At 25.5% G+C, this 13,410-nt stretch overlaps 1 protein-coding gene and 1 long non-coding RNA gene across 2 annotated transcripts; both read right to left on the bottom strand.

The window, feature by feature from the left end:
* Nucleotides 1–1,801: 1,801 nt before the first annotated feature.
* On the bottom strand, nt 1,802–3,492 carry LOC105119267 (uncharacterized). Its single transcript, XR_841105.1, has 3 exons — nt 3,331–3,492; nt 2,071–2,146; nt 1,802–1,940 (listed from the first exon to the last, which is right to left on the bottom strand). It is a non-coding gene; the product is annotated as an uncharacterized LOC105119267 (long non-coding RNA).
* Nucleotides 3,493–8,693: 5,201 nt separating this feature from the next.
* Nucleotides 8,694–9,603, bottom strand: LOC105119268 (putative late blight resistance protein homolog R1B-12). Its single transcript, XM_011017391.1, has 3 exons — nt 9,501–9,603; nt 9,254–9,329; nt 8,694–9,029 (listed from the first exon to the last, which is right to left on the bottom strand). The coding sequence occupies exons 1-3, from the start codon at nt 9,504–9,506 to the stop codon at nt 8,755–8,757; spliced, it is 357 nt and encodes a 118-aa protein (XP_011015693.1). The 5' UTR covers nt 9,507–9,603; the 3' UTR covers nt 8,694–8,754.
* Nucleotides 9,604–13,410: the final 3,807 nt, after the last annotated feature.

Genomic DNA, 13,410 nt, shown 5'->3' with positions numbered 1-13,410 from the left:
TTGCATGATCCAAGTTTAAGTGGGTTTGGTTGCAATACCAAACCCAATAATCTTGAATATGAGTTTGACTGCAAGATTATGTTATAAAAAGTGTGATAGTTAAATAGATTAATTAAAAAAAAACCAAACTAAAGAAAAAAAAGGAAAAAAACTGAATTAACTGGATTAACCCTTCAAACCAGGTTAATCCATCAAACCTAGGATCTGTATCATGAAAGTTTGATAACTAAATAAACAAATTAACGGGTTTACCTATAATTAACTGGGTTAACCCGTCAAATCAAGTTAACATATCAAACTTGGAATATATGTCATGAAAGTATGATAGTTAAATAGAAAGAAATTTAACATTAACAAACTAAACTAAATAAAAAAAATTAATTTAATATTAAGAAACTAAATTAAAAAAATTATTAAAAGAAAAAAAATTTAAAAACAACTATAGTTCTTTTTAGGATATGTAATAATAATAATAATAATAATAATAATAATAAAGTTTATGCCATGTTTGTTTCCTGGAAAGTAGTTTCCGGGAAATAACTTTCCAAACTTTCCTGTATTTGTTTGTTATTAGAAAAGTTGGTCAACGAAAAATAATTTCTAGTCAACAAAAAACAATTTTCAGTCAAAGAAAAATTTGGTTTAGTTTTTAGAAACTATTTTTCTTTTTGGTTGTGTTTGTTTTCCGGAAAGTGATTTCCAAGAAATCATTTTCCAAACTTTCCTGTGTTTGTTTGCTGTTAGAAAAGTTGGTTAACAGAATACACTTTCTAGTAAAAACGAAATGTTAATTACTATTATTTTAATTTCTTCATCTTTTTTTATTTGATCTTTATTATTTTGATTATTATTTATTTTATTTGAGATAATTTATGAAATTATATTTTTTTCAATTTCGTTCTTATTCACCTTTTTTATTTGTAAGATTTGTTTCTTATTATTTTAATAAACTTGAAAAAAAATAAAACATTAATAAATTAATTTTCAGTTTATTTTTTATAATATAACCAAATACTGAAAAGTGTTTTCTAATTTATTTTTTATAATATTACCGAACATCAAAAAATAATTCACTTTTTAAAAATTTACTTTCTCTAAAATTTAATTTTAAAAAAATAAGTTTTCTTTAAACAAACAAAAAGTTAAATATGTTATAATATAATAAAATAATAGAATAGAATAATAATAATAATATATTAATAATGAGGAAAGTTAAAATGCGGGGAAAATAACAAAAGACAGCTACAGTATTTTTAGGATATGTGATAATATAATATAATAATAGTAATAATAATAATTATAATATAATATATTAATAATAAAAAAAGAAGAAGTTAAAAGGCACGGGGATGGTTACAGTAATTTCCTTGATTAATAATGCATTACATGGACAAATTGTCCTTTTATTGGCCGAAGTAATCGTACTGATCTCAAATTCTGTGTTAACAAATACCAAACACAAAGTTGACATGAGCTCCCATGTTCAATTACAAAAGAAAAACAACGTACTTCATATCAGCTTCATAAAATTAATTAATTATTATTTCAAAATTAAAGAAAAAGTATTTTAGAGATATTTATTTTATAACTCTATCTTTGAAATGAAATATGTTTTTATATTTATTTTTTTTTTAAATTTTTACCTTGGGATAGTAACAAAATAATGCCTTACATGTCCATTAATAAAAAAAATCACTATCAAATTGGTATATGAGGATGATAGGCCAGGCGGTAAGCCACAGGATCTGGATCTTTCTTCTGATCTCCTGCTGGCTTCGTCGGCCTCTCATCTTTTTTCTTCTCAGGCTATTTTGCTGGTCCGACTGTAACTATTTCAGTGCAAAACAGCTTTCTCAGTTTGGACACTATGCATACTGGATCAATGTCCCCTGTCACTGTCATCTTCTTGTCCTTCATGTCGATGGATAATGAATTCACCCCTGCAAATTTGAATCACAAATTAAATCACTAGTTTTTTTTATAAAAAATATATCATAAATACTTCCAACGTTGATCTTGATTTATTAGATAATTAATGACCATATATATAGCAATAAATAAATTCAATGCCTGAAAAACCAGAGACTGTCTTCATGGCTTTTTTCTTGGCTTTCTCATCATGCAACTCCACTTTCAGCACAGCTTTCTGCGACAAAATAAGTTCATGTAAATTTTGTTATGAATCAATATCAAGAATTCAGTGGCGGAGCCGCAGTGGGAATTAAGGGGGCAATTGCCCCCTTAATTCTTTTTTTAATATTTTTTATATTAAAATTTTAATATAATAATTTCACAAGCTTTTCTTCTTTTTTTTAAAAAAAAAATTATTGTTCATACCTCCTTTTTCTTCTACAATTTTTTTTTTAAAATTCTAAACTATTAATTAATTAAATAATTTTTTATACTTTATGTTTAATTTTCTTCTATAATAATTTCATAAGTTTCTTTTATTTATTTATTTATTTATTTAATTTTAGTTCTATTCTTTAATAATATAATAATTTATAGATTTGCTTAATTAATATATATATATATATATATAAAGAATATGAATTGAAATAGAATTTAATAAATTAATATATATTTTATTATGAATTTCATATAAAAAATGATGATAATCAATGTATTAATAATTAAAAATAAAATACCGAATAACTAAAAAAATTAGAGATATAATAAAAAATTAAAAAATATATTAATATTTATATTTAACTCTTTATGTAAAATAACAAATTAATAAAAAATTATTGTCAATAATTTCACCAGTTTCTAAAAAAAAACATTTTAATAAATTAATGAAACCTTTATTATATATTCTTAATAAAATCATTATTAAACAATTTTAAAATATAAAAACTTGAAAAAATAATTATAATATTAATTTTTATTTTAAAAATATTCTTAAATTAATTTTGCTTAACATTTAACAGTTACATATATTTCAAATTCAAATTGATTTCTTTATATATAATATATATTTATATAATATATAATTTAAAATATTTAAAATTTATTTTCTAATTTAAATTTTTTTTACTTCAAAAAACAGTAATCACTTGAAATCAATACCAAATAATCTCATAGAAATATTAACCAAGACAAACCGGAGCAACCAAAACTCACTGAATTATGTTGAGCTACCAAAACTCACTGAATTATGAAAAAGAAGCAAGATTTTCCTCAAAATAAGTAAATCAACATAAAGAAAAAGAAAAAGGAAAAGAAAAGAACCTGGCTCATGATTCTTCATGCATGGACACAAGTCATCTAAAAGAATACATACATACATACATGCATACATATAGAGAGAGAGAGAGAGATGATTCTCACCTTCATTTCCATAGCTTAGAGAGATGTGATCAAAGAAAAAGTTGAGATCAAACGGTAAATAAAGAAGGTTTGAGGTGAAGAGGTAAGGCGAGAGGAGGAGCTAAAAAAACTCGGTGATGAGGTGAAGAGTTCTTCGTGTGGGGTTTTATAGAGGGAGTGAGGAGAGAACAGTGAGTCAAGCTGGGGACGGGGGTTTATGGTCACTGAACTTAAAATTGTAGAACCATTAAAGGAAAGCGCTTTGGTGTTTCTGGCGCGGAGATTAATTTCGTTTCTAATTTGTTTACCGGAAAATAATTGTTTTTTACAAGTGATTTCTTTAAAAAATAAATCTTTAAAAATTAATATATTTTCTAATATTTGATAGTATTATAAAAAATAAAATAAAATTTTTTTTTAGTGTTTAACTATGTCATGAAAAATAAATTGTTAATATTTTTTTTAAGTTTATTACAATGAGAAACAAATCTTGCAAATTAATAAATTTGAATGAAAATAAAATTTTAAAAAAAATATAATTTCATAAACTATCTCAAATGAAATAAATAATAATTAAAATAATAGAGATCCAATCTAACAGATAGAAAAATTGAAAGATAATAAAATTAAAAAATATATTTTTATAAATTATTTCAAATAAAATAAATAATAATTAAAAGAATGAGGATCAAAGTTGATATAAAAATTATATTTTAAATGATGAAATTAAAGAAAAAAGATTTCAAAAAATATATATAGTAATCAAAAGTTTGAAAACCAAATTTAACATAATTAAAAAATAATATGATATTTTTAAATTTTTCATAACTTCTAAAAAGTGTTTTCCATGCAAAATAAAGAAAAATACTTTTATAAAAATTAAACTATATTTTTTTTACTTAACAGTATTTTTCATTGATCTAATAACAAATAAACATAAACAAATTTCAAAAGTGATTTTTCAAAAAATCACTTTTCATGGTATAAATAACCTTATCATTTTACTTTCTAAGAATATATTTTTTTCATTTCTTTTCATTTCTAAGTTTTTTGGATAAAAAGATAAACCATTCAAATCAAAGTAGTAAAAATAATGTAGATTTTGCTTCCTAATGATTGTTAAATGCCAACTCTGTGATAGTTAGCTTATTACATGTTTTAGATGTTAGGATCTGTTTGTTTATATGGTTGCGGCTGTATTTTAATTAAAACGCAGCTTGCAACTGTTTGATTAAGGAAAAAATATAGTATAAAAAACTTTAAAATAGTAAACAGTGCAATTCTCTTGCACTACGTGAACATTTTTTTTAGTGTAGTAATTTTTTTAATATCTTTTTAAAAAATTAATCTAAATTGAATTTTATATCTAATAATATTTTGTCTAATTTTATTACATGCAAAACAAATTATAAAAATTGTAGTTCTTGTTGGATGTATTTCATGTGTAATGAAATTGTAGATGGTTTCATGGAATAATAAAAAATAGTTTATATAAAATATGATTTATTTCATGATATATACCAATAATTAAATTCACAATATTTAAATTTTAAATTACCAAGATTAATATATATTTTTTAAATTATTTTATAACCTCAATTTCAAAAGCATTCTTAACTAAATACATTAAACTATTTTTTTCAACCTCAATTTCAACTATAGTTTTAAGCAAACATCTATTTTTTCAAACTAACCTCAATTAAAAGTATTTTTTATAAAATATTTTTTTTCAAATCACAACCATAACAGCTACCGCAATACCAAACACACATTTACTAGATGTCATGCTCATGTAATAATACGGGTTTGTGATATGCTTGTGTGTTGTCATGAGTTTGTGGGAAAAAACATTATATGAAGAAAAATTATTGCAATCCACAATGTTTTGAAAAAAAACTACAAAGTTAAATTCTTAACCAGTTTAATATTAAAAAAAATCAATAAAAAACTTTTTAGAAACAATTATAAAAAAAACAAAAGGAAAAGAAAACGATGCAGGGAAAGACTGTAGCAATCTATAATATTTCATGATGACATATGTAGTTGTAATTTTTAATAAACTCAATATCAAAAATAATAAAATTGATAAAGATAATTTTTTAAAAAATTATAAAAAATATGTGAGGAAACATTGTATCAAACCGTAGTGTTTTAATAAAAAAAACTACAAAGCTAAATTATCAACTAACTCAATATAAAAAAAATAAAATCAACAAAAATAATTTAAAAAAAAAAGAAATCATAAAAAAAGAAAAAGAAACCATACGAAGAAACACTATAACAATCCACGATATTTAAAAGAACAATACAAAGCAAAATTTCCAAACAGTTTCATATTAAAAAAAAAATAACTATGAAAAAAAAAGAAGATAATTTTGGAAAAAAACAAAAAAAAACACATGCGAGGAAAGTTAAAACTAAATTATCAGCTAGTTCAATAATAATAAAAAATTGATAAAAATAATTAAAAAAAACAAGTGGAGAAATATTGTAGCAAAACAAAAACTTTGTGAGAAAACATTATAACAATTCATAGTATTTTAAAGAAAAAAATCCACGAAGCAAAATTCTCAACCAAGTTATAAGAAAAAAATAAAATCAATATAGACTATTGTGAAAAAATAACAGAATTCATAAAAAATGTTATATAGAAAAATATTGTAGTAACTCATAATATTTTTTTAAAAAATTACATTACTAAATTCTCATCCAGTTTAATATTAAAAAAATCAAGAAAAATAATTTAAAAAAAACAAAAGAAGAAGAAGGGGAAAAAAGAAAAAAACATGTAAAATAAAAAAAAATATAGGGGAAAATGAAAAAAAAATATGGGGAAAAAAAGAAAATAAACAACAACAAAAAATCAAAACTAAAAGAAAACATTGAGAAAAGTTACGGAATTTTTCCCACTTCTTTTAAAATATTTGTTAATGATTCCTCATCCGATTACATCTACATTGGACCTTATTTTATATTAAAATTGTTTTTAGCTGTTCCTATAGTCAAAATGATAAATCTAGATAACCTCCATAAGAAATCAAACTAAGGGTAATCTAATAAAAAAATTAAATTTTATTTAAAATAATATTTTTTAATTTAAAAAATTATTCAAAATAACATGGTTTCCTTAACCAGCCCAACCTGTGACTAAAGTGGCGGTCATGGGCGGAGGCTCCTAACTGTGGAGTCAAGTCAATTACAAAGGAACTCCATTTCCTATTTCTCGGAGACAGCTCTCCAGTCTCTGGTCATGAATGCATGATATCTTCATTTCCTTGAATCAAGGAGAAACAGATCTGTTCTTTGCTTTGCTTTCAATCGGACGTTAGGAAAGTTCCAGAGAATGCCAAAAAAGGTGAATATGCGGCTGCGTCTGAGGTTAAAGTAAGCCCTGTTTTTTTAGTTTAACGTGGTTATTCAGGCAGCAAATTATGATTAATTTTATTGATTAAAAAATTAATGATTAAATTTTTAATAATTATTATATAAATAATTAAGAATTTAAACATGAAATTAAAAAAAAACAAATCTCTTAATCCTAAATTTTCACGACCGTGCTGCACCTGTGGTTGAATAAAAGTTGGAAAATTAAGCTTTTCCTGTTGCTTAAGATAACATGGAAGTATTGGAGCGTGTGACCAAGACAAACAATCATTTTGAAGCAGTTATTTTCACTTTCTTTGTAGCATCATCATCATGTATAAATTAATTATTATTACTATTATACAAATATAAAAACGGTCAAATTGAATTTTTTAATAAATCTGTAATTTTTTGGGTTTTATCAAGAGATATGTATATAACTTTTCACTTAGATTATTTATTATTATGTTTTTAATCTTTTAACTTTATGTGATTTTAAAGTGATGAACAACTAAAAAATCAACAATAAATTTTTAATTATATATACTCATTACTCTATAACATGATAAAATATTTTTTTAAAGTATGAAAAAAAAATAAAAAATTTTATAAAATATATTTGTTTATCCATATAAAACATAACAATTGTAACGACATCAATGATACTATATAATTATATTAAAAAAATCACATGATAACATAATATTTGTAGAATTTAATTTCAATTTTAATTTTATTCTTAATAATATTTTATTTGATGTTGTTGCATGCTCATGAAGTTGTGATACCTTAAAGTCTAACCAAATGAATTTTATATATGATAGAATTATAGATAGTGTAATGAATTAATAAAAAATATTTTATATTAATTATTGTTTATTTGTATGATGTGCAATAGTTAAATATATAATATTATAATTAAAAATTATTAATATTAATATATGTTTTATTAATTATTTTATAATTTTAATTTAAAAATTATTTTTAACCCATCACATTAATTTATATTTTATTTAACCTTAATTTAATAATAATCATAACTAAAATTATATTTTATAATTGTCACGGTATCGACAATTAATAGATTCACAGAACATGCATGGGGGTTTGTGGCCACGGAAAGTCAACGAGGATGGCGCTTTACTTTACTATACTAACCCGCTTGTCGAGCACATGGCAATACCAGGGAAGAACCCCGAGGGAAATTTGTATCCTCAAACTTTGAAGGGATTTACATCATGGTACAATAATTTATAGAAGCTGTTTATTCCACCCTTCCAAGAATTATCTCCCGTAACCCTTTCTTGCTTTATTTTCAGTTTTTCTCTGATTTTTTTCTGAGGTTATAATTAGTCTGTATTTCTTGTTTCCATTTTCGCATTCTGTGATTGACATGTCCTGTAATTAATTAAGAGCTTATTGAAATTAATAATTAATTAACTAGCTATCTCCTTATTAAACAACCCATCACAAACCAATAATTGTTCAGTAGCTTTGTTGTTCTAATTAAAAAAGCTATCCCTATGTTTTTCATTTTCTATTTCTTGAAAAGGAAAAAAAACAACAAATTAAAAAGAAACATATATAGAACTGGCTACAGGAATAAGTTTTATATATGTAAATTCAAAATATAAAAACTAAATGCATAATTAATTTATGAACCATGAGCATCAGTTAATTTGTTAGGCTATGAGGACTAGGTTATCAATCTATGAACGATAAAATTAGAAGTTGATACTCCCAATAAATGATCTGTATCTTAACTGGATCAATTCTGAGTTTTTTATAACTGTGCATGGAATCTCATGTAGTTGGTCTGAAGATTTTGTATCTAATTCATTAAATATTTTATATTTTTCTTATAAATAATGAAATCAAGTTGGAAACCTTTTCTCTGTCCTTCTAACTAATTTTTTAATTTAATTTGTATATAACAAGTCCTAATGCACTGATGGGATATCTAAAAAATTTAATATTGATGAGATTCGAGTATGTTCCTGCAAACACACGTATACATAAACTTTATGAAATTGAAACTTTTTATTTCACGAAATAATATCTTATACATTTAGAATTAAAAAATTAAGAAATGACACAAATTGCATTAGGATCCTCCTCAACACTTCTAACATTTGGATAATGGTAATGATAAGCTGTGATGTGAAGATCTTGATCTTGCTTCTTCGGCTCTTCTTTCTTGGGTACTTCCTTCTTCTTTTCAGGTTCTTTTGCCGGTCCTACTGTAACTATTTCTGTGCAACACAGCTTTCTCAGTTTGGCCACTATGTGTACTGGATCAATGTCCCCTATCACTGTCAGCTTCTGTTCCTTCATCTCCATGGATATGGAATGCACCCCTGCAAGTTTGGCATCACAAAACAAATACTTCAATAATGATAATCTAGATTTACAAGTTAGTGAACATATATAGCAAAGTTATCAAACATGTCGCAAGCTTCGGATCATGGATTAGCTTTAAATTAAACCAGATTACGAGATATAACTCGCCCTAAGTCGACTTACTCGAATGAACCGGATTCAATACTGTGGATCATAGAAGGAAAATAAATAAATCTAATACCTGGAAGCCTAGATACTGTCTTCATGGCTTTCTTCTTAGCTTTCTCTTCATGCAGATCCAATCTCAGCACAGCTTTCTGCAACATAATAAGTCCATGTAATTTTTTTTTATAAATCAATATCAATATAATCAAGAAACTGGAAAAGAAGAAGAAGAAGGAAGAAATGAATTGAACTTGAGTACTCATTCTTTCACGCCAGCATTGTGCACAAAAGATAGAAGCCCAGTAGGCCTTAACTGATCTCACCTTCATTGACGCGGCTTTGAGGGAACTGGACAAAGAAAATTGAAGATCAAAGACGGCAAAGAAGAGGCCAGGAAAGAGGAAGGGATATAAGCTTAGTGAGCTGGAGTGGCACTGAGGGAGAGGGAATTTATAGTGAAGGAGAGAGATATGAGTCAACCAGAGGACAGTAATCTTTTTTTCAACGATTAACAAAGGAAACAGGGTGGAAACCCACTCGTCTCCAGTAATTGCACTTTTTTAATGTGTCTTATCTTTTTATTTTTTACTATGTGCTATTTACAAGAATAAAAAGCTACAATTATGAAGAAAATCATATCTTTTTACTTCTAACTTTATTTTCATTAACATCCTTCGAATTACAAAGAGAGTTTATTCTCACCTTCATTTCTATAGCTTAGAGAGATCTGATCAAAGAAATAGTTGAAATCAAACGGTAGATAAAGAAAGTTTGAGGTAAGGCGGGGGGGGGAGCTAAAAAAACAAAAAAGAAAAACTCGGTGATGAGGTGAAGGTTCTTTGTGGGGGAAGTGAAGAGAGAGCACCGAGTCAATCTAAGGACATTAGTTTATGGTCAGTAAGCACAAAATTCTAGGACCAGCAAAGGAAAGCATATTAATTGGTGTTTCAAGTGTCGAAAATGCCTTTCTTTTCTATTCTATTCGGAGGGCGTTTTCTTTATTTCCTTTTCTTTTTCGAAAAAAGCGTATCTAGATTTTTACTGGTTAAACAACCTCATTTTACCGCGAGTTAGATATTATTTTTTCAATAAAAAAAATTATATACATAATTTTTTTAATATATTTTTATAGTTAAAACTATTTTAAATAAAAATAAAAAAATTTATGGATGGATGTAATTAAATAAATTATAAAGTATGCATATTGAAAAAAATAAAAAGTTTAAATAATAATAATAAAAAATTATGGATGAATGTGATTAAATAAATTATAAAGTATGCATATTGAAAAATAAATAAAAAGTTGATAATAAAAAATAAAATTAATAAAATTAAAAGATAAATATAGATTAGATATCTAATCTCAAATAAAATATTTATCCAGTTATGTTTATTATATTTATTTATTAAATTAATTTTTTTATTAAATTAAATAAAAATAAAAATAAATACTTATTAAATTAATAAAATAAAATAAAAATATTATACAAAACTCCAATTTGAAGTGTAACTTAGAGTTATTTAACAGTAGTAAAAACAATTGACAGAAATCTGAACTGGGCTACAGCCCACGTCCCTAGCCTTTAATATGGCCCTGCCCATGTATGGCATTCGGCTTTGCATCAGTGCATGAGATAGGTTTGGTTATGGAGCAACAAGTGTGCGATGTGCCAAAATGGTCCATGTTTTTGACACTTTTCCTCACTGTGGGACTTCTGTTTGTGGGGTTGCGTATGGGGCTTTATCTACGAGTATGGATCCAAACAAAAAGGGTTCATTTCCTGGGTTTGAACAAGTGCAGAAGAAGATGTGGAAAGAAGAAGACGAGGGCAAGAACTCATGGGGATGAGGAAGGATATGATCGCGAGCCGAGCATGTGCTTTCCTTTCCTTTACTTTGTTGTTGTTCTTCTTCTTCTTACCATTTTAGGAGGCAATTCCTTTGTTATTGTTGTTCTTCTTCTTACCATTTTAGGAGGCAATGGATTGATGATAATTGGTATCTATTAGCTAAATAGATAGTTGCTGCTGCTTCTCTATTTGGTTTTTCTTCAACTCCCATGGAGTTAATAGCAAATAGTGTATGGTTTTTCTGTCTTTTTGTCGAATAAAATAAGAAAATGCTCAGTATTTTTATTAATTGGTACTTGTTAATATGAGTTCTTAAAGTGTTAAGGCCAGAAGTCACGTGAGTACTCGTATATATACCTAAACTTATTTGAGTTTCCTTTGACAGATGAACACATGGAAACATCAGCAAGCCAATCTACGTCTGGCTTTAGTTGTTGGAAGACAGCTGAGAATCGCAGTGTAGAACTGCATATTTCATAATATCTTAAGCATAATATAAGACTCAACCTGGGAAATTTACTAGGTAAAGACAAAAGTCATAAATTGGGTTTTTCTTATAAAAAAAATAAAATGTCTACAATAATATAGTTTTGAAAAAGAAGAAGATTATTTTAATGATCCGGCCTCAAGCATGGTCGACTCATCACGACATTAATTCACCTCATAAATAGAACCATATCTTATAACACGGATCTTAATATCTGCTTTATGTCACCAAATTAAAACATGAACTTATGGGATCATGATATGGGCACATGGACAACTTTTTTTTTTTTTTTATAAAGATGCCCTGGTTTTTTTTATAAGCATGGCGATACTTGTTCGGTCTCAAAGTCCACACGTTTTGGTCATAGACTGACAGCGGCTTTATTAAAAGCAATCCGATCCCATCCCCAATAATGGCCAAATTTACTTAATTAATATTTTAATTAATTGAAGGACTGCTTTGCGAATGACGTATCAACTGATGACGTCTAAAACCATTTTTTCAATTTTGATTAAGACCCTTTTTATCATCCAGTGAAACTAGTATGAAAAAACCCTATGCTTTTTTCATAGGAAACCTCTACAGGAGCTAATACCTGTTTATTTTTATATTTTAAAAAAAATTAAAATATTTTTATTTATTATTTTAAATTAATATTTTTTTTAGTGTTTTTAAATCATTTTAATGCATAAATATTAAAAATAATTTTTAAAAAATAAAAAATATTATTTTAATATATTTTTATATAAAAAATATTTTGAAAAACAATCAAATTACACTCCCAAGCTGTTAACATGAGAGTTGTCCGTACTTTGACAAATCTCTATCATATTACGATACTACAACTTCATCTAATCACATATGAGATGTGAAAATTTTTTTTAAAGCATATTAATTAAAAAAAACTAAATAAAAAAAAAAAAAAAACATATCCGAGCATAAAAAAGAAGATGAGCAGGGAAGAGAAAGGAATAAATATTAATGTTTTTTACATATAGTGAAAAGAAGAAGAAGTAAAAGAAAAAGAAAAAGAAATGAGTCTGTCTCTTGTGGGATTCAGGTTTTTTATTGGGGCGTGTTAGTGACAGTTTTACCAACGAATAATTAAATATTAATATTTTTTAATTATTTTATTGGTAATGTTTAATTTAAATTTTCAATGTCATAATTTTTTTTAATAATTGCAAATAATCACTGGTAATTTTTCAATCCATTGATGATTCCATCTCTAATATTTACATGAAAATTTTAAATTAATTGAATTTTTTCAGAAAATTATCAAATAACACTAACTATTTTTCAATTTGTCGGTGATTTTGTCTGTAAAGAACAACAATTAACAGTGTAATTAAAAAATGAATAGTTCCAGAGCTCTTTGGAAAATATCGACAAAAAATTTCATCAGTGATTCCCTTTGTAATTGATATAATGAACAATATTCACAATTTACCAACAAATTTACTAACAGAATAAATTTTGTCTGTAATTTTATTAGTAAATTATTATTTTTTTTCTTAGTGTAATTCTCTCAGTATATACTAAGAAAATATTTTCTTTAGTAAAATCATTTAAAAATTTACTAATAAGAATATTCTCTTGATATTTCTGTTTATATTTATTAATTTTTTGATACTGAGCCTACAATATCTAAGCTTAAAAATGTATGGTTTTGTTGAATTAACCTTTTAAAAAACTGTAATCTTAGTTTCGATTGTTTGAAATGGATAACGTTGTTTAATTTCCAAGCTAGGTGATGACATGATTAGTATATGTTGATGTAAACTTAAAGAATTGGTTTGGTAGCTATGAATATTTGTTTATTAATTTCTTGACCTTTTAAATTTATATTTTGAGAGTGCTATTTAATAGAATTAATCCTCTTAATGCATTCGTTCA

Source organism: Populus euphratica, unplaced genomic scaffold (genome assembly GCF_000495115.2).
Source record: "Populus euphratica unplaced genomic scaffold, PopEup_1.0 scaffold2701.1, whole genome shotgun sequence".
Classification (NCBI taxonomy): Eukaryota; Viridiplantae; Streptophyta; class Magnoliopsida; order Malpighiales; family Salicaceae; genus Populus; species Populus euphratica.
The sequence above is the reverse complement of the archived record's forward strand: the minus strand, read 5'-3'. Positions and strand labels throughout refer to the sequence as shown.